At 46.7% G+C, this 27,369-nt stretch overlaps 1 protein-coding gene across 2 annotated transcripts in view; it reads left to right on the top strand.

Annotated features, from left to right (window-relative positions):
• The window catches only part of LOC135205593 (uncharacterized), a 514,233-nt gene that overhangs the window by 6,889 nt on the left and 479,975 nt on the right, over positions 1-27,369 (top strand). For both annotated transcript variants that reach the window (XM_064236362.1, XM_064236363.1), the window contains exon 2: positions 21,214-23,393. In XM_064236362.1, the coding sequence (XP_064092432.1) occupies positions 21,762-23,393 (1,632 nt within the window). In that variant the 5' untranslated portion in view covers positions 21,214-21,761. The remainder of the gene's footprint in view (positions 1-21,213; positions 23,394-27,369) is intronic.

Below are 27,369 nucleotides of genomic sequence, written 5' to 3'. Positions count from 1 at the left end.
AACTATCGTCTTAGTATTCTGTTCACCATTGAAGCTTTCCTTCGAGGAAGACTTCTCCTTCACTCTCTTTGATAGAGATCGAAGGTGGTCGATCTCCAATCCTTATTTTGCTTTCTTGAAGGAAAGAATTTAGGATGGAGATCGTTGTTCAGAATCCTACAAATATACTACGTATATTAACCTTGCGACATGATTCTGCTAAGCAGTTGAATTGTCCGAGGGGTAGGCGCATATTCTAGTTAATCTACAGATTGCGACTTAGACGAGAAGTATTCTAATTGAACTGCAACTCGGGGTTGCCTGCAACCTCCCAGGAGTTTCCAGTTTCAATTTTATATACTTGTGGTTTTGTCACGACAACACCATTTCAACTTTTATATTTACCGAAATTCGTTTCGCCTAAATATAATTGCTCGAGCATATCTTTTATGCTCGGTGGTTCTAGCCGAACGCATTCCTTCGTGGAATAATGGATTACTTGGCAACTCAGGATGACGAGTCGGCGAGAGCTCAGGCTCAGCTACTGCGTATTGAACTGCCTGATAGCAGAAATTGGAAAAGGAAGGAACAAAGGCTTTCAGACACCTTCCCAATTTCAGCAGAGGTCAAGAAAGACTTGATGTGGTGGCTGGATCCAGCGAAGCTGGGAGAAGGAGTTTCACTTCAACAATTGAATCCATAGCTAATACTGTTCTCAGACACATCAGACCTAGGCTGGGGAGCGACTCTGGGGAACAGGGAAATTTCGGGAAGATGGAGCGAAACCGAAAGAAATTGGCATATCAACAAGAAAGAGCTGATGGCAGCTTTTCTAGCTCTTCAGGCATTCGAGGAATGTGTGGCAGGCAAAGTAGTGGAAATAAGAATGGACAACGTGACTGCTCTAGCATATGTCAGGAAACAAGGAGGCACCCACTCCTTTTCTCTGAACGAGACAGCCAAGAATCTGTTGCTATGGGCAAAGGACAGAAATATCGTCCTCCAAACGAGATTTGTACAAGGAGAATTAAATGTCAGAGCGGACCTCTTGAGCTGGAAAAATCAGGTCCTGCCAACAGAATGGACTCTCAAGTTAGAGGCATGCGGATTGCTATGGAGGTTATGGGGGCAACCTTCCATAGACTTGTTTTCAACCAACAAGACAAGGAGGATGCAGACGTTCTGCTCACCGGTGCCGGATCCACAAGCGGTAGCAGTAGATGCGTTCCTCATGAACTGGGAAGGACTGGATCTGTACGCCTTCCCGCCCTTCAAAGTGATACACAAAGTATTAAAGAAGTTCGCGCAGTCCGAAGGAACCAGAATGACCCTGGCCGACGCGAGACTGGTTCGCAGAGATGTTGTAATGGCTAGTGGAAGTTCCAAGAACCCTTCCGTTGCTTCCAGATCTGCTCAGACAGCCCCACTTCAAACGGTATCACAGGAATACCCGCGCTCTTCAGCTAACTGCCTTTCGACTGTTGAAAAGCTCCTTAGAGCTAGAGGCTTTTTGTGAGAGGCAGCTAAAGCTATCGCCAGATCAAGAAGGGCTTCAACCATCAACGTCTACCAGTCGAAGTGGGAGATATTTAGAAACTGGTGTAAGGAGAAGAAGGTGTCCACGTCCAACACATCTGTGAGCCAGATCACAGACTTCCTTCTTCACTTAAAACTTAAAGTAGGTCTAGCCACTACTACAATTAAGGGATACAGGAGCATGCTGGCGTCAGTCTTTAGACATAGAGAACAAGACTTGTCTAGGAATCAAGATCTTCACGACTTAATTAGATCTTTTGATACTACGAAACAAAAGAGTGAACAACTACCAGGATGGAATCTGGATGTAGTACTAAGGTTTTTGTTCATGAAACTTACCTGTCAGATATATATATAGCTGTATTCTCTGAAGTCCGACAGAATTTCTAAAAACTTACGACACACGTAGTGGGAGTAGGGTGGTTAGTACCCATTCCCGCCGCTGGGAGGCGGGTATCAGGAACCATTCCCATTTTCTATCAGATTTCTTCTGTCGCCGGTGTTGTAAACATCTGTTTACAGCACCTCCGCCTCAGGATTTTGGAAAACTTTCTTTGCTTGAGTATCCTCTTGACTTTTTGGTTATTTGTTATTGGATCGATAGCTTGGCATACGTGACTTTGGATTGTTTTGATTTTGGCTTGGCTTGGTTTTTCCTTAAATATGTCAGTTCTAGTTCGGCTAGTGCCAGAGTGTGTATGAAAGACGAATGCAAGGTGAGGTTACAAAAGCTTTGGTGGATCCTCACACAGTGTGTAAAGGTTGTAGGGGGCAAGTGTGTAGGTATGATTTTCGCTGCACAGAGTGTGAAAGTTTGAATGATGCTCAATGGAAGACTTATGAATCCTATGTAAATAAATTAGAGCGTGATAGGATCAGGAGGTCTTCCTCCAGGAGTAAATCGGGTAGTAGACAGGGTAATAATGTAACCCCTTCTAAACCCTTCTTTAGATTTTGTGACTCCTAACCCCGTAGTGTTGCCTTCGGGCCCTCAAGTGGTGTCTGCGGAGGGTAATGCCCTTTCGCTTATTTTAGATTCTTTGAAAACTCTGGAATCTAGGTTCTAGCCCTTGAAAACAGGGAAAGTGCTAAGTGTGAGTAGTGCCCCCAGTGAAGTGGAGGGGGCGTCAGATCAGCCCTATAGCGCCTCTAGGCTGGGACCTCTGCCGGACTCCCAGGACTCAGGGAGAGGGCATGTCGAAGGCCGAAGGAGGGTTACGGGGATCCCCCACCGATCTGACGTCCCTTCAGCAGTACCTGTTGACCGCTTCCCAGGCTGCTAAGGAGCGTGCTCGAGCACGTGTCCTAAAGGATTGTTTCTCGTCTTCCGACGCGTCCTCCCCGCCGCGCAAGGTGTAAATCTCGTTCGGATTCGCGACCGTTGAAGAGGACGTTTCAAGATCAGGACGCTTCACGTCATGCTTTGTCGGATTGGCATTCTTCTCCGGAAAGCGTGTCCTTTCCGCCCCAGAAGAAGGCTAAGTCGTCTTCCGATGAGGACGTCTTTGAGCGCCCCAGTCGCTCTAGAGCTAAGGCTGTTCCTGGGAGAAGGAAGAAGGTGTCCCCTCGCCCCTCACCTTCTCGCAGGCATGGCTCTTCTCCTCGTATAGATCCTTCGCAGACGGAGGTAATCCTTGCTATGCAGCGACAACTGGATGCTTTTACTTAAGCAGAAGGAAACGGTTTCTGGCCGTAAGAAGGATGATAGACTTCCGATCAAGAGATCAAGACAGTCTTCTCCGCCCTGCTCGTCTTTCGTCCCCGTTTCATGGTATTTCGTCGTCTAGACTTCGTTCTCCCCAGCGTTTGTCTAGAGGTGGAAGTAAACGTCAGGAGAGAGAGAGGTTTCTTCAGTCTGCCCTCTCTTCTCAACGTGAGGACGCTCGGCGTTCCAACATCGACGTTTCTGATGAAGATGCTTTAGTTTCTGACGGACGGAATTTGGAACGCACCGCTCCGCTTCGTCATACTTGTGTTGACGTTCATCGGGACACTCGTCAAGTGTCAATTCCTGTATCTTCGCGGGGACGATCGTAGAGACGCTTCGAGGGACGCTAGGAGGGACGCTCCGCTCATCGCTTCTTTGGACGCTTCGTTGGACACTCACTTGGACGCTGATTTGGACGCTTCGTTGGACGCTCGGAGGGACGCTAGGTTTGACGCTCCAATGGACGCTAATAGACATCGTCGTAAGAGCGTCTTGGACGCGAGTACGGAAGTTCGCTCTCGATCGGACGTTATTCCCGAGTCTTTAGATGACGCTACACGTCTTCCTTCTACTTCGCGTTCTACTCAAGTTGTGATTGCTGTTCCTGTATCGGCTAACGATTCTGTTAAGGATACGTTACCTCTTCTTCTCGTCATCGGTCTGATAGGAGACTTGGAGTGAAAGGTCTTCTTCCTCTTTCTTCGGAGTTTAACTCGGGTAAGGAAGAAGGGAATTGAGCTGTTCTTCGGAGGAGGTGATGAAGAAACAACCCTCGACGTCGTCTTCTTCAGACTATCAAGTTTTGGCTCGGCTGCTCCGTGATTCTTTTGGAGATACCTTCCTTCCTGCTGCTCCTCCTTCTCCATCCCTCGCAGTTTCGTCGTCGAAAGCTAAGAAGACACCAGGGTTTGTTAAGATGAAAACGTCTTTGTCTACCAAGAGGGCTTTCCGGAAAGTTAACACTTGGATGGAGACTAGGAAAGCTAAAGGAAGCACCCACTTTCGCCCTGCCTCCGTCTAGGCTTAGCGGTAAGGCAGGGATGTGGTATGAAACCGGTGAGGAGTTAGGTTTGAAGGTTCCGACGTCAGCACAGGGAGATTTCGCCAGTGTTGTAGATGCTTCAAGAAGAGCTCTGTTAGCCTCAGCGAAGGTGTCGTGGACTACGTCAGAGATGGATCATCTGTTGAAGGGTCTGTTTAGATCCTTAGAAGTATTTAACTTCTTAGAACTGGTGTCTCGGAGTACTAGACAACCAGTGCGTAAGCCAGATTCGATCAGCTTGGGGGAGCTGTCCAGTGTTTTGTCATGGACAACGGCCGTCAGGGATGGCTCAGAGGAATTAGCATCTCATTTTTCAGCAGGCGTGGTTGAAGAAGAGATCGCTGTATTGTAATTTTGCGGCTAAGTCTGTCTCTCCCGCACAGAAGACAGAACTTTTGTATGCGCCGTTCTCGAGTCATCTCTTCCCCCAGGCTTTGGTGAAGGATCTGGCAGTAAGTCTGCAGGAGAAAGCTACTCAAGACCTTTTGACGCAGTCGTCGAGACGTCCTGCTGTCCCTTCCACGTCTTCAGGAGTTCAGTCTTTTAAGAAGCAGAAGCCCTTTCGTGGAGGATCTTCAGCTAGATCTGTATCCCGAGGAAGAGGTCTTCCTAGAGGTAGAGCCCCGGCTAAGTCCAGGGCAAGAAGTGAGAATGCGGGCCTTCAGTCACCGGTAGGAGCCAGGCTTCAGTTGTTTGGAGGAGCCTGGAGAGAAAGAGAGGCAGACACCTGGTCTCTCAACATCATAGAGAAGGGGTACAAGATTCCGTTCGTTAAAGCCTGCCCCTCTGACTTCCACTCCCAGGGACTTGTCACCCCGTCGTATCCTCAAGAAAAGCAAAGGATTCTTTTCGATCTGCTCGAGCAGATGCTCGAGAAACGAGCAGTGGAACAGGTCTTAGACCTGGCTACGCCAGGATTTTACAACAGATTGTTTCTTGTTCCGAAACACTTGGGAGGGTGGCGCCAGTCTTGGACGTAAGTCGTCTGAACCTCTATATAGAAAAGCAAAAGTTCAAGATGGAGACACCTCAGTCAGTTCTAGGGGCCTTAAGACCGGGGGATGGATGGTATCACTCGATCTTCAGGACGCATACTTTCACGTCCCGATACACCCCCAGTCTATGAAGTACCTTCGGTTCGTCCTGAAAAGGAAAGGTGTTTCAGTTCAGGGCTCTTTGTTTCGGTCTGAGTACGGCCCCATTCGTGTTCACCATCTTAATGAAGAATGTGGCGAGGTGGCTCCATCTTTCCAACATCAGGATCTCGCTCTACCTGGACGACTGGCTCATACGAGCTTCTTCGCAGACCCGGTGCCTGAAGGACCTGAAAACGACTCTGTCTTTAGCTGCGTCCCTGGGACTTCTGGTGAACTTCGAAAAGTCACATCTGACCCCAACACAGTCCATCGTGATCTGGGATTCAGATGGATTCAGTGGCTTTTCGGGCTTTTCCGTCCCAGGAACGTCAGCAACAAGGCATAGAGAAAGTGTCAGCCTTTCTAGGGAAAGATTCATGCTCGGTGAGGGAATGGATGAGTCTGCTGGGGACCATTTCCTCGCTGGAGAAGTTTGTTTCCCTGGGGAGGCTACATCTCCGACCTCTTCAGTTCTTCGTGTCTGACAATTGGACAGAGAAGGACAACTTCGATATGATCCTAACCATCTCAGAAGAGGTGAAGAGCCATCTAAGATGGTGGCTCGATCCGTTAAAGCTCTCAGAGGGCATATCCCTCAAGCTTCGGAACCCCGACCTAGTGTTGTTCTCCGACGCGTCATCCACGGGGTGGGGAGCAACACTAGGGGGGGAGGAAGTGTCAGGCACCTAGAGAGGGGAACAGGTAGCCTGGCACATCAACTTCAAGGAGCTGGCAGCGGTTCAATTAGCGCTCCAGTTCTTTCAGGACAAAGTCTCCCGTCGAGTGGTTCAAGTCAACTCGGACAATACCACAGCCCTGGCATACTTGAAGAAACAAGGAGGAACTCACTCTCGCTCCCTGTTCGCTCTAGCGAAGGAAATTCTGATTTGGGCGAAGGCAAGAGAGATCACGATCTTGACAAGGTTCATTGCCGGAGTCGAGAACGTCCGGGCGGATCTCCTCAGTCGACAAGGTCAGTTGCTGCCGACAGAGTGGACCCTCAATCAAGACGTATGCCAGGAGCTGTGGAGTCTTTGGGGACGCCCCTTGGTGGACGTTTTTGCAACCGCAAGGACGACGAGACTTCCTCTTTACTGCTCCCCAGTTCTCGATCCGGGGGCAGTAGCAGTAGACGCCCTGTTATGGGATTGGACGGGCCTAGACCTCTACGCATTCCCCCCTTCAAGATTCTGGGGGAAGTGATGAGAAAGTTCACAGCTTCGGAGGGGACGAGGTTGACGTTAATCGCCCCCTTTTGGCCTGCAGCGATCTGGTTCACAGAGGTGATGTCCTACCTGGTGGATTTTCCGAGATCTCTCCCGTTAAGGAGAGATCTACTCAAACAGCCCCACTTCGAGAGGTACCACAAAAACCTCTCCGCTCTGAGTCTGACTGCGTTCAGACTATCCAGAAGTTGGCCAGAGCGAGAGGTTTTTCGAAACCTGTGGCTAAAGCTATCGCCACCGCGAGAAGACCTTCGTCAATCGCGGTTTACCAGTCGAAGTGGGCAGCTTTTAGGAACTGGTGTAGGAAGAAAGGAGTTTCCTCTACCACGACCTCTGTGAGCCAGATCGCCGACTTCCTTCTTTATCTCAGACGAGATTTAAAGCTCGCAGTGTCTACCATTAAAGGCTACAGAAGTGTCTTGTCTGTAGTTTTTCGACATAGAGGTCTTGACCTTGCTAATAATAAAGACCTTCATGATCTACTGAAATAACTTTTGAGGACCACCAAGGTACCGATGGCTAAGTTGCCTTCGTGGAATCTGGACGTGGTTCTCAAGTTTTTAACGTCAAGCCGCTTCGAACCTATTTACTCTGCCTCTTTGCGAGATTTGACGAAGAAGACTGTATTCCTAACTGCTCTGGCGACGGCGAAGAGGGTTAGCGAGATACAGGCGATTAGTAAACACGTCGGCTTCAAAGGGCATAATGCAATCTGCTCTTTGAGTATGTCATTCCTGGCTAAGAATGAGAACCCTTCCAACCCTTGGCCTAGGACGTTCGAAATAAAAGGTATGGCAGAAATCATTGGTCAAGAGCCAGAAAGAGTCCTGTGTCCTGTTAGGGCTCTTAAAGAATATCTTCGTAGGACAAAGGAGTGTAGAGGTTCTGCGGAGAATTTATGGTGTTCGGTTAAGAGGCCTAATATGCCCATGTCTAAGAATGCACTGGCATTCTTTTGAGGAACACCATTAAGGAGGCGCACGCTTATTGTCAAGATAGTGACTTTAAGCTTTTAAAAGCTAACGCTCAGAAGTAAGGGCTTATCGACTTCTATAGCCTTTCAGAAAAATAGGCTCTCAAAGATATTTTAAGTGCCACTTTTTGGGAGACGTAAACTCGGTGTTCGCCTCGCACTATTTACGGAGGTCAGAACGACATATGAGAACTGTACTCTTGGACCATACGTCGCGCAGAACACTATCTTGGGGGCAGGAGGTAGCACTCATCCTTTCCCATAGAAAAGGGTAGGTGAGTTTTTAATGTTCGCAAGTTATGGTTGTAGGGTCGGCCGCCGATGCGGTCTTCCCTTCTTTTAGCCTTGGTATATGGGAGTATTTGATTAGGCTAACTTAGGTGGTGGTTTTGCCTCGTTGTCCTCTTGAGTATGGTCATGGTCTAGTCACATTGTGGTCTCGTCCCCGTTGGCAGATCATCTAGAGCGCACCAACTAAACAGGTCTCTACCTTGTTGGTAACTCTAGTGAAGCAGATGCAGGCTTGGGTGACAGTAATCACGAAGTCAGCTATGCTAACAGGTAAGGAACCAAGATGTCAATCATCTACATATATATGTTTCCTAAATCCTTTTCTGTCTCTTCCCACCGCCAAAGGTGGGATTCAGCATATATATATCTGACAGGTAAGTTTCATGAACAAAATTGATATTGTTAAGATACAATAAAGTTTGTTCATACTTACCTGGCAGATATATATATTTTAAGTACCCACCCACCTCCCTCAGGAGACAGTGGAGATAGAAATCTGATAGAAAAATGGGAATGGTTCCTGATACCCGCCTCCCAGCGGCGGAATGGGTACTAACCACCCTACTCCCACTACGTGTGTCGTAAGTTTTTAGAAATTCTGTCGGACTTCAGAGAATACAGCTATATATATATCTGCCAGGTAAGTATGAACAAACTTTATTGTATCTTAACAATATCATTTTAATGTCTGACAAGTTTGAGCCGATCCAGGAGAGCTTGTTCAGGAATTTGACCAGGAAGACTCTTTTTCTAGTCGCTCTCGCTACTGCAAGGAGAGTAAGCGAGATTCAAGCTATGGACAAAAGAGTAGGAATTAGTAGATCTAAAGCGGTTTGTTCAACCACTTTAGGTTTCTTAGCCAAGAATGAAACTCCATCCAATCCTTGGCCTAGGTCTTTTACAATTCCCAGCCTTGGAGATTTTGCAGGTCAGGAACGTGAAAGGACTCTTTGTCCGGTAGAGCATTACAGTGTTATCTCACAGGTGCAAGGACGTTAGAGGGACTTTTGACAACTTATGGTGTTCCGTTAAAGATCCCAAAAGGCCTATGTCAAAGAACGCTTTAGCCTTCTTTATTAGAAGTGTGATTCAAGAAGCTCACACGGAGTGCAATGAAACGCTTTACAAGGCTTTAAAGGTAAAGGCCCATGAAGTGCGAGCAGTCTCGACGTCAATGGCGTTTAGAAAGAATCAGTCCCTTAAAGCCATTTTAGCACGACATACTGGAGGAGCAGCTCCGTATTTTCTTCTTTTTATCTGAAACAAATAGAAACGGTCTATGAAGACTGCAGAACCCTTGGACCGTTCGTAGCCACTGGCTCGGTGTTGGGTGAAGGAGTTGATACCTCTAATCCTATATGTTAGACCCTTGATGTTATTTTTAGGTGTCTGTTGAAGGTTAGGGGAAACCTTCAAACAGTCTAGTGATATGTGTGTTTTTTCAATCTTGTATGCAAGGATGGATGGTTAGGTGGTCTTTGCCTGTTTTAGCCCATGTCAAGGGCATAGGTGGTTTTGTCGCATAGAGGTCACGTCCGTCGACAAAACCCTTTGAGCTCATCAGCTGCACAGGTCACTCCCTTAGCTGGAGCTCCTAAGGAGAGCAGGACTAAAGAGGCAAGTACTCGTCAAGTCAGCTTCCTTAGCAGGTAAGAATCTTTAGTTACCTATCAAGTAGTTACCTTACAAACGATGTGCTGTCTCTGACCCTCCTCCAAAGGTGTCAGTCAGCTAGTGTATAACTGCCAGGTCAGTCACATATTTAAAAATGATATTTTTATTTTAAGATAAATTTTTAAATATACTTACCTGGCAGTTATATACAATTAGAAACCCACCCACCTCCCCGCAAGAGACTAGAGGGCGAGAAAATCTGGGGTTTCCAGGTAACTATCTAGAGGGCGTACAGGTAACGATCACCTGACCGATGGTCGTCGATTGCCGCGAGTTTCGAAAAGTCTGTCATGACGTCAGAGAATATAGCTATGTATATAACTGCCAGGTAAGTATATTTAAAAATTTATCTTAAAATAAAAATATCATTTTTTCATTGCATATGATGTCTGAATCTAGTTAGCCTAGTTTCAGACTTTGTTGTCTGCAAGGGGTAAGGTGAGGCTACCGAAACCTTCGGTAGACACTCGCTTAGTATACTGACGTTTACATGTTTTCTTTGTTGAAAGATCAATGTAATTAGTGTAATGTTGACTGATTCCGAAAGAAGACGTATGATTCATATGTACGCAAATTAGAGCGTGATAGAATCAGGAGGTCTTCCTCCACAGTAAACAGAAGTTAGGATAATGAACCTACTAACCTCCTGTAGACTTTATTTTGCCTAACCCTGTGGTATGGCTTACGGGCCTAGAGGAAGTGTCTGTGAGAGGTAATGCCCTTTCTATTATGGTGGATTACATCAAGTAAGCTTGGAATATAAAGTGCTCGCTCTCCAATCGTGTTGTGAGTTTAGTGATGTTGATTTTGCCCCTAGTGTTGTGGAGGGGGCGTCAGATCGGTCCTATAACGCCTCTAGGTCTAGACCTCTGTCGGACTCCCAGGACCAGGGAGGGGGCAAGTCGAAAATTGAAGGAGGGTTATGGGAACCCCCCAACGATCTGGCGTCCCTTCGGCAGGACCTGAAGACGCTTCCAAGGCTGCCAAAGATCGTGCACGTGCACGAATCATGAAAGATTGCTTCTCGTCCTCTGAGGCGTCCTTCCCGCAGGGTTGGAGCTCTCGGAAGGACTCGCGCCCTCTAAAAAAGAAGCTTTAGAGAAGAGGATGCTTCGCGTCCTCTCTCTCGTCAGGAGGGAGCGTCAGAGTACTGATCTGGCGTCCCTTCGGCATGACTTAATATCGATAAGGGTGACAAAGACGCAAGATGTCGCACAGGCGGCCGTCGTCTTTGTCAAGAGATAAAAATGTCCATAAGGCAGCACCCTCACGAGAACTCCTTTCGAGACACTCAACGCTCTATCGAGAGGAAGGAACGTCGTTACTCTTGTAGCAAGGATTGTTTTCTTGCTCTCCAAGACGCTCCCCTCCCTCCTCTCCTCATGGCGCTCTGTATACGTTATGTGACGTTCGCTTTACTACGAAACGGGATATTGTTCAAGCTGATAAGCTTGACGTCCGGCAAGCTGATTTGCATAGTCAAACAGCTCGCCAAGACGCCTCTTACTCGTCCCTAAGGGACGCTCTGTCAGCGGACAGAGATGACTCTGGTTCGGCAGCTACGCTGGACAGACTATCCTAGTTTTCGACAGGAGAAGGGCAAAGCATTCCTCATACCCAAGAACACACAGGCGTCCTTTTAAATGCCCTTCTGCAGTGTCGATGGGCGTGACAAAGACGCAAGATGTCGCACAGGCGGCCGTCGTTTTTGTCAAGAGTGGCAAACGTCCTTAAGACTCGTCCTGATGACGATCACCGTACTTCTGCTTAGGACGCTTGCGTTTCATGAGCGGCTCTCCCTTTGCCAGGAAGCCTCTCAGGTTACTCATGTTGACGCACGTCATTCACTTTGACGCTTCCTTTGATGTTCGTCGCTCTCCTTTTCTGGACGCTCTTCAAGACGCTCAAAGAATGCAATCAGGACGATCGGCAAGCACCTCGCGAGGATGCCTTTCGGAGCGCTCGGCGTTCCTTTTTTGAGCGCGTTTCTTGATATGTTCATTTGCATTACGAAGACGCAAGATATCGCACAGGCGGCCACCGTCTTTGTTAAAAGGTAACGAAGGTCTTTAAGGCCGTCTTGGAGACGATAGCCATACGTCTTCCTATAGTGCTCTCACACTTCAGGAGCAGCGTGCGGCTCTCCAGGACGCCTCTCGGGTGGCCTTTCATGCATCAGGGCGCTCGATAAGATCCTCTCTGAGATGCCGTTCAGATCCCTTGGTGTTCTATGCACCAATACACTCGGTAAGACACTTGCGAGGACGTCTCTTGAAGACGCTCAATGTCCTATGCATTGAGACGTGAGGAAGCTTTTGCAGATGCTCGACATCCTACACGAAGACGCTCGATGTCTTACACATCTGGATGCTCGCCAGGACGCTAGCGAGGATGCTTTTGAAGACGCTCGGCATCCTACACGTCATGATGTTCGGTAGAGCACTTGCCAGGACGTTCTTCAGAACGATAGGCGTCCTATGCATCAAGACGTTCAGCAGGATTCCTGCAAGAACGCTCTTCAAGAGGGCGTCGTCGAAGAAGAGGAAGGAGTTTGGTCTTGTCAAGATGTCTACTTCGCTTTCTACGAAGGGAGCGTTCAATAGAATCCATGACTTGATGAATTCCAGAAAAACTGTAAGCAGATTTCGGTGTCATAAAACGCCTCGTCTGCTTTCGGGACTGCGCTGCTGAAGGGGAACATTAAGGTCCTACCTGTCATAAGCCCAGTCTCTAATCAGGAATCCTGCCCCTTCCTCGATTTCTGCGGGAATTGGGAAGACTATATGCTCGAATTCCTGGATTACTTTCCGTCATGTAAATGGGTTAGTTCTCATTGACAAAGTTCTTAATAACATTTTATCGCATAAGCGGATAAGCTCTCAATAACAAAATTCGAAAGAGTTCTCATTCTTTAGTCAGAGGCTCATCCAGGAAAAAGACTTGTAGACTACGTCCATGAAGTCTTATGTCCAATATTCATCAAGAAAAAGCTTGGACCTGGTCCTTTTTCGATCTCCCGGTTCTCACTTGAGGATTTCCATTCGAATAATAATATTTTAAAAAAAAATTTTCGCCCTTCCTTCTTGGGGGCCAAAGAGACTGAAGATAGTCGATTTCCATTCTCTCTCTCTTCCTCGTCGAGGAAAGAATGTAGTAGAGAATTAGATGTTCAAGTGACTACAATACTTACGTATTTTATCTTTGCGTCATATTACTAATGTAAGGTTCAAGTCATATATGCATATCGTAGTTACCTCTACAGATGGCAACTGAAAGGACTGTTATTTTAAGTGTATTTAATCGGTCCTTCCTGCAAACTTCCAGGAGTTTCCGGTGTAAGGACAACGCTTAAAGGTATTGTTACAACAACACCAACTCAGCTTCTGCATCTAGCGAATTATGTTTCGCTTGAATATGCCTGCTTGAGAATTTCCTTCTGATCGATAATAGTAACAAACCTATTCCTTCGTAGAAGAGAGTAGCTGGTAACTCAGGCAGAATAGTGCGAGACGAGAAGGCTGCTGTCATTGGGGATGACGCAGTATATTTAATCGGTACTCCCGGCAACTTTCCAGGAGTTTCCGATTTAACATTTGGTTAATTAAGCGTAGTGTTACGACAACACAAAATCAGCTTCTGTATTTAGCAAATTCTGTTTCGCTTAAATATGCCAACTTGAGAGTTTCTGTTCAAATAATGGAAAATCTATTCCTTAGATGAATAGAATAGCTGGCAACTCGGCATAATACTGCGAGAAGGTGAACATAAGCTGCTGCCTGTAACTGTCACAGTGTCACCACTCACCAACTCAGTATCAGGTAGCTCGCTGTTATGCTCGGTCGGTTACGTCTCTCTCTCCCGCGGGATTGATTGACGAACCGTATCTCTGCCCTACAATCATGGACTTTAGCCTCGGGTTGAGGGGATTTTTAGTAATCATGAATAAACACTACTTCCTTTTACTAAGAAATTTTCAACAGAGATATTCTTAGACCTGTTCGGCGCTGGTTACCGCACTGCCGCGGCATAGCACTATAATAATGCTCTCCTGCTTATGCAAAGCGCAGCCTTGTTAGGGAAGGAAGCATGCTTAGTGAGGGAATGGATGAGTCTGCTGGGGACCATTTCCTTGCTGGAGAAGCTTGTTTCCCTGAATAGACTGCAATTCAGACCTCTACAGTTTTTCCTACAGGAGAACTGAAATAACATCAAAAGATCTAGAAATAATTTTAAACGTCTCTCAATGGGTTAAGGATCACCTCAGGTGATACCGAGAGGGTGCCAGGCATCCGGACAGAGGTACAGAGGTCCTGGCACATAATCTAAAAGAATTGGAAGCAATTTGGTTGGCTCTCCAGTTCCTCGAAGAGTGAGTTTTTGGTCGAGTGGTCCAAATCATCTCAGATAATTCCGCAGCTCTCTCATATCCCAAGAAGAGAGAGATGGTTATTGGCATAGGCACGGAACGTAACGATCCTCAAGAGGCTCGTTACACAATTGCACGTCCGTGGGGATCTTCTCGATCGACGGCAGCAACTACTGACGTCTGAGTAATCCTCGCTTATAAGTATGTCGAGAGTTGTGGAGACTTTAAGGACGTCCTTTCGTAGATTTCTTCGCAGTATTGAAGACGAAGAAGCTGCCTCTACGTTGCTCCCTTATTCTCGATCCAAGAGCGGTAGCAATAGGCGCCATCCTTTAGTATGGAATGGGGATAGTTGGTTAGTCTCTTTTCACCTATTCAAAAGCTTAGGAAATATAATAAGATAATCGCTGGCGTCAGAGGGACCGAGAAAGACGCTGATCGCCCCATGTTGGCCTTCGAGAGGCTGGATTCACAGAGGTCGTCCTTCAGAGAGCACTTTCCAAGGACCCTTCCCGAGAGAATCGGTCTACTCTAACAGCCTCACTTCGAGAGGTACCTAATACCTCTCCGCTCTGAGTCTGAATGCGTTCAGACTGTCAAGAAGCGAGAGGATCTTCAAGATTAATTGCAAGTCTCATTGCCAAAGCAAAGCAGTGCTGCATATTTTGCAATGTACCAATCGGAGTGGGCCGTTTCTGGACATAGGGCAGGAAAAATGACTGTTCCTCCACCTCTGACATCTGTGAATTACTTTACCGTCTTCCCTTTCCGTCTGAAGTATGGGATAAGCTAGCAGTCCCAACGATTGTAGAATACGGAAATATGTTGTTGACGGCCTCTAGGCTCAGAGATTCGGATCTGTCAAACAACAAAGCCCTTCACGATCTTTGAGGTCTGTGGAAATCTTGAAATGGTCTAGATCGAAGCTTCCGGCATGGAACTTAGACGTAGTCTGAAGTTCCTGATGTCAAAGCATTTCGAACCTCTCCTTTCTGTAAACTTAATACATGTGACCAGAAAGGCTAATTTTCTAACCACTCTAGCTATGGCAAAGAGGGTTAGTGAGGTTTTAGCCATCATTAGAGGTTTTGGCTTTAGAGGACATAATTTGGTGCATCCTCTAAGCCTTCCGTTCTTGCTAAGAACGAAAACCCATCTAACCCTTGGGCCCAGAGGCCTGGAGATCAAGGGGATGGCACAAAATTATTGGGCAAGAGCCACAGAGAGTCCTGTGCCCTGTCGGGGCTCTCAAGTTTTATCTTGATAAAACTAAAGAAAGTTGAGGTCATTCGGACAATCTGCGGTGTTCCGTAAAAAGACCAGACTTGCCCATGTCGAAGAACACCCTGGCGTTATGGTTAAGGAGTTCTTTTAAAGAGGCTCATTCACTATGTTTGAACAAAATTGGAATCTTTTAAACTGAATGCTTACGAGGTGAGGGCGCGGCCTCGGAAGCATTTCAACAGAGCATGACACTCAGTAATATATGAGTGCCACGTTTGAGCGAAGCAACTCTGTGTTCGCTTCACACTCCCGACGGGATGTGAAGACGACATATGAGATCTGCGAGTCGCTAGGACCATACATATCCGTAGAAATATTATTGGGGGCAGGAAGCAGCACGAATCCTATCCTATAGAAAAGGGATAGGTGTGCTTTTAACATTGAAGGGTCGGTCGCTTGAGGGCGCATTTTCCCATTTCTTTAGCCTAGTTAGAAGTTATGGGACTAACTTTGATAGGTTAGGTCAGGTGGTGGTTTTTAGCTTCGTTGCCCCCACAGTATGGTCAATATGGTCTAGTCACATTGTGGTCACGCTCCCGTTGACAGATCATCTAGAACTCACCAGCTACATAGGTCACTACCTTGCTGGAGACTCTAGTAAAGCAGAAGCAGACTTGGGTGACAGTAATCACGAAGTCAGCTAGCTATGCTAACAGGTAAGGAACCAAGATGTCAATCATCTGCATGTAATTTGTTTCCTAAAATCCTTCTATTCTGTCCCTTGAGGTGGATTCAGCTATATATATATATCTGACAGGTAAGTTTCATGAACAAAATGTTATTGTCATGATACAATAAAGATTGTTCATACTTACCTGGCAGATATATATAATTAAGTACCCACCCACCTCCCCTCAGGGGACAGTGGTATGAAAAATCTGAATAGAAAATGGGAATGGTTCCTGATATCCGCCTCCCAGCGGCTGGAATGGGTACTAACCACCTGGCCGCCCACTGCGCGTGCCGGGAGTTTTGAAATTCTGTCGGACTTCGGAGAATACAGCTATATATATATCTGCCAGGTAAGTATGAACAAACTTTATTGTATCATGACAATAACATATTTGTCGAAAATTGTATTTTTCCTAACTATACAAACCTGAGGTCCTTTAACAATAGGAGTGTAATCAGCGGCAGCTGGAACCGGTCGTAAGCTTGAAACAAGGAGGTTCGATAGTTAACTGCTTGTCCGGTAGTTGGCTGTCCCGGCCGACTGAGAGGTGAAGCTTCACTTCGGTTTAGGCTCACGAAAATAGAGTGAGGGGTGGCATGAGGTGGGACTATGTGTAAAGGACCTCAGGTTTGTATAGTTAAGAAAAATACAATTTTCGACATTGTTATTTGTTCCGATACGTAATACAAACCTTTCGGTCCTTTAACAATACGAAGACTCACTTATTGGTGGGTGGAATCTGAGTCTTATGAACAGACTAGTGTTCGTCCGACCTTGGTTCCCTCCCTGGTCGTAAGAGCAGAGGGAGGGATCCTAGCCTCTGTCCATCTGATCGGGGTGTGCACCGCAGGATCAGTGGTCAGACCTCTGGACCAATTCATAAGAGGGAGGCAAGCGTGCCTCTTATGAACAGCAAGCAAGAACTAGTTCCTACTTCAAGAGCCAAATATAAGGTCATGAGTTTGTCTCTTGTTGGCATCCGATCCCCCCCTTGTTAGGGGAGTGGTGGATAACCGCTTCTATCCCTACTGAAAGGAATAGGACAGAGCTCAGTTGCGTAGCTTACCTGCATCAGCCTCCTGTCCAGCACAGTGACGACCGCGGCCCTCTGCCCACAGGTAGAGGGGAGAAAAGAGGAGGAAGAGAAGCCAGTCACACTCTCTTTCACTCGTCCATTCATGCAGTCACACAAGGATGCGATGCTGTTCTGTCCGCTTGGGAGCTGGGTAAGCTACACAACTTGTTGAGCAGCCACCACGGGTCCCAAGGAGAATGTGTCCAAGGACCTGTGGGCGATATCCTGAAGATAAAATAATGTGAAGGTGGTCTGGTTGGCCCAAACTCCTGCCTTCAGCGCCTATGCCATGGAGAAGTTCTTGCAGAACGCAAGGGTTGGACCAATACCCCTGACTTCGTGGGTTCACGGACGAAGAGTACGGGTGTCGTCACTCTTATCTGCAGCGTACGCCTTACTGATCACCTCACAAAGCCAGAAAGAGTGTTCTTGGACACCTCCTTCTTGGTAACCCCGGTGCTAATGAAGAGGCGTCGACACTCAGGCCTGAGGTGCCGAGTTCTCTTCAGATAGCGCCCTCACAGGACAAAGCAGCATCTCATCCGCATCATCGTCAGTGAAGTCCTTCAGGGAGGGGATCATGAATGACTCGAACAGGTCGTCAGGGACCAAAGGATTCTTGAGTCTTTGCTACAAAATACGGGACGAAATCAAGCGTCACAGATCCCCATCCCATCATCGAAAGAAAGACCATGAAGTTCCCCTACTCTCTTTGCCGATGCCAGGGCCAGCAAAAAGACAGTCTTGAGGGTCAGATCCCTGTCTGACGACTCTCGGAGTGGCTCGAAGGGTCTTCGAGTCAAACTCCTAAGGACAAGAGTCACGTCCCACCCTGGGGGCCTGAGTTCCCTGGGTGGGCAAGACCTCTCGAAACTCTTCATCAGGAGGGAGATCTCCATCGAGGTGGAGATATCCACTCTCGCAGTTTAAGAACTAGGGCCAGGGCGGCTCTGTAGCCTTTAACTGCGGAGACGGAGAGGAGCTTCTCTCGGCGAAGGAAGACGAGGAAATCCGCTACCTGCTGAAGAGTGGCTCGGAGAGGAGAGAGACCCCGTCCACGACACCAACCACAGAAGATGGACCACTTCCCTTGGTACACAGCTGGAGAGGACTGCCTGAGGTACCCAGCCATCTCTGTTGCTGCTCGGCGAGAAAAGCCTCTCGCTCGCAAGAGATGGTGGATAACAGCCAGCCGTGAAGAGACAGGGATCGAACCGATCGGTGGTACCGTTCCACGTGTGGCTGGCACAGAGGTTGTGCCAAGGGAAAATCTCTCTCGGTGCTTCGGCAAGTAGAGCCAGCAGGTCCGGATACCAAACGGCCTGGGGCCATTTGGGTGCCACCAGAAGCATCCGAAGATTCGCGGTGACCAGCACCCTGCTGATCACCTTGTGAATCAGACAGAACGGGGGAAAGGCCTAGACGTAGAGGTTGTCCCACGGATGTTGAATAGCGTCCTCTGCAACTGCCCATGGGTCCGGCACAACTGAGTAGAAAACCTCGAGTTTCCTGTTGTGCCGGGTGGCGAACAGATCCACGACTGGACGCCCCCACAGGTTGAAGAGCCTTTCCGCCACATCTGGGTGAAGGGACCATTCGGTCCCTATCATCTGATTCCAACGGCTGAGCTTGTCTGCCACTACGTTCCTCTTGCCTGGAATGTAGCGGGCTGACAGCTCTAGCGAGTGAACCACAGCCCACTCATGCACCTGCAACGTCAACTGGTGTAACGGGAGGGACACTAGGCCCCCTGTTTGTTGACGTATGCCACTACCGTGGTGTTGTCGCTCATCAACACCACTGAGTGTCCCATCACACGTTCCCGGAACTCTTGGAGAGTGAGAAACGCTGCCTTGAACTCCAGGACGATGATGTGAAGGTACTCGTCGTGATGATCCTACACACCTGCAGCCAGCAATTCCTCCAAGTGTGCGCCCCATCCCTCAGTCGACGCGTCTGAAAACAGCAACATTTCCCCGGGGGGGGGGGGGGGGGGGGGGGCGCGAAGAGGCACTCCTTTTACGAGGTTCCCGTCGTCCAGCCACCAGGCTAGGTCCTGCCTCACCTCCTCCGTGAGAGACACGGCGAAGTATGGTGGGTCTCTTGCCTATGACCAACACTCATTTAGCCTCCACTGAAGAGACCGCAGGTGAAGACGCCCGTGAGGGACTAGCTTCTCGAGAGACGACAGGTGACCAATCACGACCTGCCACTGCTGAGCTGGCTGCTCCTGTAGGGTCAGGAACCGTCCGGCTGCTTCCCTGAACCTGCTGATCCGCGAGTCTGCGGGGAAGACTCGCCCTGCTACCGTGTCGATCAGCATGCCCAGGTACTTCATCCTCTGTTTGGGCTCGAGATCTGACTTCTCTAGGTTCACCACGATCCCAAGATCGTGGCAGAGCTCGAGGAGTCAATCCCTGTCCTGTAGCAACTGCGAGCGGGAGCTCGCCAGGACCAGCCAATCGTTGAGGTACCTCAAAAGATGTATCCCTACCGAATGGGCCCAAGCCGACACCAGCGTGGACACTCGCGTGAGCACCTGTGGGGCGGTTGAGAGACCGAAACAAAGTGCCCTGAATTGGTACACCGTCCCGTCAAGGATGAAGCAGAGGTACTTCCTGGAGGACTGATGGATGGGTATCTGAAAATACACGTACTTCAAGTCGTTCTCCTTGATGGACTCGAGCACTGAACGTGTCGTTTCCATCATGAACCGAGTTTGGCGAACAAATCGGTTCAAGGGAGAGAGATCTATCACCGGGCGCCAGCCCCCCGAGGACTTTTCCACCAGGAAAAGTCGACTGTAGAAGCCTGGCGACTGATCCCATACGATCTCCACAGCTCGTTTGCTCAGCATGGCTTCTACTTCCTACCGAAGCACTACGTCCCTGGCAGAACCGGGGGACATACGTACGAAGATGGACCGGGTTGGAGGTGAAGGGTAGCCATGACTCGAAGGGTAGTAGATACCCTTCCCAAAGAACATCCACAATCCAGGTCTTGGCCCCATAGCGCTGCCAAGTTGCCCAATGGCTCACCAGGCACCCCCCCACTTCCGGCAGCAGGTCAGGGGGAACGCCGTCCCTAGCGTTTTCCTTTCTTCGACTTCTTCGCGGATCCTCCTCGGGAGAAGGAGGGCTGACGATCGCTCCTTACCGAAGAAGTCGAAGACTGGTTCTTTCCCCTGGGCTTCGACGAGGCCGTCGTCTTAGCCACAGAGGAAGCGCTAACCAAGCTCTTGGGCTTAGCCGCAGTGGCTCGAGGCTGCCCAGTAGCCTTCGAGACTGCCTGGTGGACTAGATGGTCACTGTCCTCAGTGCGCCGTTGTTCCACCGCAGCGTCCACCATCTCTCTACGGAAGAGAGAGGAGGAACCCAGCACCGGTCCATTCCGAAGACCCAACGCTGCCTCACACCCTGCCAACCTGGTCACACGAGAGAGGATAGGAGCGATTATCCACCACTTTCCCCAACAAGGGGGGGTAAATGGAAGCCAACAAGAGACAAACCCATGACTTCCTCTTGCAATAGGAACAAGTTCTTTCTTTCTAGTTTTAAGAGGTACGCTGGCCTCCCTCTTATTACTTGGGTCCAGAGGTCTGACCATTGGTCCTGCGGTACATACCCCGATCATTGGGCAGAGGCTAGGATCCCTCCTTACGACCAGGGAGGGAACCAGGTTGGACGAACACCAGTCTGTTCATTGACTCCGATTCCACCCACCAAGAAGTGAGTCTTCCTATTGTTAAAGGACCGATGGTTTGTATTGCGTATCGGAACAAATAACAATTTGTCGAAAATTGTATTTTTCCTAACTATACAAACCTGAGGTCCTTTACACATAGTCCCACCTCATGCCACCCCTCACTCTGTTTTCCTGGGCCTAAAGCAAAGTGAATCTTCGCCTCCCAGTCGCGCGGTTGGCTGACTGTCGGACAAGCCGTTAACTACCGAACTCCCTTGTTCGAAGCTTACAACCTGTTCCAGCCGCTGCAAGTTACATTCCTATTGTTAAAGGACCTCAGGTTTGTATAGTTAGGAAAAATACAATTTTTGACAAATTGTTATTTTTTGTAAGTTGAGCCTTTCATATGTCGAGGTACCACTGTAATTTGTTATTTTTATACCAGTTGACTTTATTTTGTATACCAGTAGATTCTTTCTTAATAAATTTGTTCTTAGGAAAAAAAGTAATTACAGGTACCCATTCCATAATTATTAGGCATCTAATTCATTGATTTTCTGTTTCAGGTGTATGGAGGATAATTTGCTGCTTGAAGCTGATCTTGGCATTACACCCTGAAGTGTTACTGATGATATAAAGCATAAACTTAAATCCTGAGAGTACATATAGAATTCTCATAAGTATCATTTAGGACCAGTTCTTGGAATACTGTTCCTGGAACAAAAAACACTCAAGTGATAAAAATAGAATGTAGTAACATGGCAGCAAGTACATTAAAAAAATTGACTTGGAAGAAGAAAATCAACATGTGGGAATCAACTCCTTTTGAAAGTGAGACTTTCTTTCCATTGAAAGCAGTGTCGTCTTTGTTGTGAAGGGGTGATATACGTACTGTAGTGCATAATGATAGTAGAAAGGCTGGGCTGGTCAAGGAAAACTTTTATTTTTTTCGTATTACAAGACTGTTTCCTGTTACTATATATAGATTTCCTGAGTATATGCATGTAAACAAGTTGAAGCCCATATTTTCAAATGGAAGCTACTTGGATTTAGACTAGTTTAAGTCTGTTCTGTAAAATTGTAACTACTTCTGGCAATTATAATTGCTTGCAAAATGGATACTACTCCTGGTCATTCCAATTGCTTAAGTAGTACAGCTCCCTATGACTCAAGTTTTGGTCATTTTGACATTGTAAATCAAGAAAGTTATGATTTAAATGGTTATGGAGAATCCTATGTCAATGAATGTGACAGATCCAGGAGGGGCCACAGCAGGAATATGAGATATAAAAGTTGCAGACGTAATCAAAGCAGGATCACGGTTAATTGTAGAGGTGGCACTCCAAATTACAAACAAAGAGGGAATAGTAACAGACAAAGAGAAAAGTATAGTGAACTTTATAATGATAAGGCCCATTGGGAACATAGTTATGATATAGGTATGTATGAGGAGAATTTTAACAACCATGATAGTATTAGCAATTTGGAGGGTAGTTACAGTACTGGAGGTAGTTGCAAGAACAGGCAAGGGTGTAAAAGGAAAATTGGTGTTCACCAAAATTATGGAAAGGAAGGTAACAGGTCTTCAAGTAAAAAGAAGAAGGGTACTGTTATGACAGGAGGAGGAAAGGAAAGTAACAGGTCTTCAAGTAAAAAGAAGAAGGGTACTGTTACAACAAGAGGAGGAAAGGAAAGTAACATGTCTTCAAGTAAAAAGAAGAAAGGTACTGTTATGACAGGAAAATGTAAAAATGGAGCAAAGGCTAAAAATGCTTGCAAAGGGGATAGTTCAAAAAGAAAGTTTTATCAAGGTGGAAGTAATAAAACTATTGCTTCGAGGGCAACACATGTTACTGGTGGAAAGAGTGTTAGTAGGAAACAGGGCACTCAGAATTGCAAACAGATAGTAAATAACAAATATAGTGTAAGGTATAATGAACTTCAAAGTGGTAAGGGGAATTCGAGAGACAAATCTAAGGGTTATTATGAGAACAAGTCTGATATGGGAAGTTGTGATGACAGTTATGACGTAAATGACTGGGGCAACAGTTATGGTGTATGTAGATGGGAAGACAGTTATTATACTAAGGGTTTGAGAGACAAACATAAAAACATTGTGGGGAATACCAAATATACACATACTGTCATTGAAAGGAAAGCTGATGGTGGTGAAAATTTAATTGTGGAAAGTGATGCATCCCACAAGATAGATGTGGAAACTGCTTTGATCAAGGAAACAAATAATGATGAGGGAAATGTCCGAAATGTGGACCATTGTAAAAAATGGAAATCTTGGTCCATGGAAGAAGACACTTCAAAAATCAAATTTAATGAAGATAGAAGTAATAAAGATTTTCCCCAAGTAAAGAAATTGGGGAAAGGCCATGAAACTAGTGTTATTGTGTCAGAGATCTCTAGTGATTTAGAAGCTGTGTCTGAAGCAAAAAAATTGGTTGTGCCCCAGAGTTTTAAAAATTTTGGAGTTACTAAATTGAATGAACTGGAAAAGAATAAAACTTTTTCAACTGTAGCTCAAAGTTCAAGAAATGCTGAAGCTACATATAAAGTGAAGAAATTCACAGAAAAGCTCGACACTTCTGTGAATGTGACCCAGTATTCAAGCAATATTGAGAGTAATTCTCAAGTGGATGAAATTAAGGAAGACTGGGAAACTTTTTCAGGTGTGTTGCAGAACCCTGGAATTATTGATACTACTTCTCAAATGACTGTGTTTACAAAACCAGAGGTTAGTGCTATATTTGTTATGATTTTATTACTGTACGTACTCCTTTATGCACAATCATAAAATCATTATGAAATTTATGGATGTTTGTTCCTACATGAATACAAACCTTCGCTCTTTACATAAGGATGTTACTTGCAGTGTGAGCTGGGAAAGGCCATTGAACTTTTAAACAAGGTACATACTTAACTACTGACAGTAAGTATAGAAGGCCTGCCCACCTGTTGGTACGCACTCAATTTGCTTTTGGCTGCTGTTGAGTGTAGACAGCTTCTCTGCCCGACTGACTTTTACCCTTTTCTATTCTTTTGTTTTTTTATTATGATTGTGATATATGACTCTGTTGTTGCTTTGCTTATATGCATACTTGATGCAAACCCACAACTTATTTGAGCTTGGGGAGAGGAAACTTTTGGGTTTTGGTCATTGCCCTTGTAATGAACCTAAACCAGTTTCTCACGTCATTATAGTGAACCCTCATACCTTGCTCTACGACAGCGTCCTTTTGCTTCGAAAAGGAATTATCCCTCTTAGGGCAGAGGAAGACTACCTCTCACTAGTGGTACCTACAATACTACTGCAACTCCCGCTGCTATAGCATAGGAGATTCCGATGCCTATAGCAGAGGAGCTTCCGTTGCCTCTTGCACAGGAATTACCGCTGCCTGGGGTTCCACGGATCCCTGGTGCAGCGGTACTGGCCCCGGGAATGCTTTTTCCCAGACTGGTAAGGGTCCCCGGTTTACAGACCCGCTCCCAGCCCACAGAGAGAGAGAGGGAGTTCATAGTGCAGGAATGGTGTAAGGGTCCTGGAATGTTGACGGACCTGTAGTAGAAGTCAAAGAAGAGGAATCAAGAATCATCATCGTCGCCTTCATCTTCATCTTTGTCGTGTGTTGTTACTTCTTCCCCTTCTAAACTAGCAATCAGAAGAAGAAGAAGGCTGCCTCTCCTAGCTGTAAGAAGTCCCATAGGGCTTTGACAATCAGCCCTCTTCCGTAGAAAAGGCTAAAGGATCTCTCATTTGCACTATGATCTTCAGAAGTTCAAACAAAGGTGCAGTACATTACTACCCTAATACGGTTCCTCCTTGCATTTTAGTGCATTTTTTAATTGATCAGTTTTGCTTTTAATTTTAAAAAGTGGGTATCTCTTCTTTTTGCTAGTTAGTTATTTCCCTTTACCTCTTACTACTTCCTAATTATCACAATATTCTTTGGAAGCTTGAGTTTCAAGTCAGTGGCCCATGTGGGGTTGCTCTTAATGAATAGGTTTCATCTTCTGAATAATAATAATAATAACAACAGAAGCAACCGCTGCACAGGATTCCACAGACCTGTGTGGTACCAGTACTGGTCCTAGGAATTCACCTCTCCAGATTTGTAAGGGTCTTTTGTACTTTTGCAGAGGGTTACACAGACCCCTGTGGCATTGGTACCAGTCCTTGGATTCCTTCCCAAACCAGTAAGGGTTTCCAGTCTATAGACCCAGGCACAACCCAACGAAAGAGAGTGAGTTCAGAGCCTGCAGGCATTCACTCACCCACTTCCCATGCAAGGGTCCTGGAATGGTGACGGACTAGCAGTAAAAGTCGAAGAGAATCGAGAATCATTATTGTCATCTTTGCCTTCGTCTTCGTTTTTTGCTGTCATCTCCTCCCCTTCTTTTTTCCCAAGGTAGCAATTGGATGTACTGTCATCTCCTCCCCTTCTTTTTTCCCAAGGTAGCAATTGGAGGAAGAAGAAGGCTGCCTCTCCCAACTGTCGAAGTCCTGTAGGGCTTCTGACAGCCAGCCTTCTTCCACGGAAAAGCTAGCACTACTTCATTACTACACATCTATATTTGTCTACTGGTACAGGAGCAACTGCTGCTTGGGGTTCCGTGGACCCCCGATGCAATGGTACCGGTCATGGGAATCATTCTGGCCTACCAGTTTGCTCACCTGGGAAAGACAAGAGGAGATTCCCTACCCAGTCTTCTTGAACAGTAGAGGCTTCAACTTCTAAAAACACTGTAGCATGTCTTTGGGACAGCCCACTTCTTTACTCACCCACCAGGGACGACCAGACAGGCCTAGAGGATGGGACCGGGAACATACACGCACCCAGCCTGTCACGGCCATGGAAGCATATGCTCCAGATTTGGTCCATGGACTGGACCGGTCATATGCTTGAGTGATAGAAAGATCACCAGGGGACTCTGGCGGAATTTTCAGAGATCATCGGTTTGATACAGCAGTTTAACAATCTCAACGAAGAGAGATTGGCTTTCCTTATGGACTGTTCTTCAGCCGTCAAAGCATTTTGGGAACCCCAAAAGGAACCCAAATTCTTGATGGACTTTTCATGGTCATGACTTGCTGAAGGGGTCTTGGACCAGGTTAATTCCCTTGTTATTGAGCAGGACAATTCACTTAGGTTTAGCCTATTTTGCAAGACACTTCGTCAGCCTCGCACCTGCCAGGGGAATTCAGGGGGTTCCGTTCTTGAGACGCGTCGTAAGCCGAAAATCGTCGTAAGCCAGAACATCGTCAAAAATCCGAAGAAAACCTTACTTTTAATGCTTTGGGTGCATTGAAAACTATGTAAACTGCATTTTTATACATTCAACTTACCTGTCAGATATATACATAGCTATTACTCCGTCGTCTCCGACAGAAATTCGAATTTCACGGCACACGCGGCAGGTAGGTCAGGTGATCTACCCCCCGCCGCTGGGTGGCGGGAATAGGAACCATACCCGTTTTCTAATTCATATTTTTTCTGTCGCTTGGAATGTAAACAACGTTTGCAGTTCCTCCTGATGGATTTTCGTGTTTCATCGCCATCGATCGTCTGGGCTAACTTTTACAGGGAAGTAATGGATCTTTGGTTCGGCATACGCTTTTGTTAAATTTTTTGATAAAATTAACTTCGAAAATTTCGAAGATTAGTGACGTGTAACTACCGAAGTTTTCGGTAGACACTCATGCACTTTCACGAAAGTGAATTACTTATGCTTTCATGAAAGGGAATTACTTATATCTATTCATTAATACAAATAAGTGTAGAGTTTGATTGAGGAAATGTATATCTTTCTTCCTAGTTGGGGAAGTCAGAAAAGTAACTATACTTTAGAAGCTTTATTAGCTCTTGTGTTAACGAGCAATTATAGTAGTAACAGTACTAGTAGTTGTTGCATCCTCATCACCTTCTTACTCCGCAGAATCTACAATATCATACATATTTGTAAATTGTAGACGTTGGATATAGTTCAAGTGCGAACTCTTAGAACGTAAGAAGTGAATATAGTGTTCCCCCATTACAATGGAGGGTGCGTCTGATCGGCTCTGTCTCGCTCTCAGGTCTAGACCTCTTCCAAGCTCACAAGCCCAGAGGAGAAGGAATGTTGAAAACCGTAAGGAGGTTTCAGGGAATCCCCACCGGTCAGGCGTCCCCTCGGCAGGTTCTGTAGAGCGTCCCAGACTGCCAGGGATAGCCATTGGAAAGGCATCCTAAAACAGTGTTTGTTCCGACACGGCATACAAACCTTCGGTCCTTTTACAATAGGAAGGTACTAGCGGCAGCTGGATAGGTCGTAAGCTTTCGAACAAGGGGTTCGGTAGTTAACTGCTTGTCCGACAGGCGCGCGCGCGCGACTGGTAGGTAAACAAACCACTTTTGCTTTCGGCCTGCTGGCGTGTGGACGTGTATCATCGCTCTCTGCCCGCTTCATCGTCGTTGCTTTCGCATGGTTGTGTTTTTCTTTTTCTATTTATTTTGTTGAAACTGAATTGTAAGTACAATCATTTCATATTTATTTCCATTGAATTCAAGTGTGAATTAAAGGATCTTGGTTTCACCACGCCCTCCGATTACCCGAGTGCCGGGACTGAAGGGCGTAAGTGCGGGAATTCATTTTCCCAGAAATGATCCTCGTATTGTGTATGCTCGGTGCCGAGGGCGGGGGGACGGGGAGCGCTCGCTCCGAGCGTATATTTG

The sequence above is a fragment of the Macrobrachium nipponense genome, chromosome 24 (assembly GCF_015104395.2).
Source record: "Macrobrachium nipponense isolate FS-2020 chromosome 24, ASM1510439v2, whole genome shotgun sequence".
NCBI classification, from domain to species: domain Eukaryota; kingdom Metazoa; phylum Arthropoda; class Malacostraca; order Decapoda; family Palaemonidae; genus Macrobrachium; species Macrobrachium nipponense.
The sequence above is the reverse complement of the archived record's forward strand: the minus strand, read 5'-3'. Positions and strand labels throughout refer to the sequence as shown.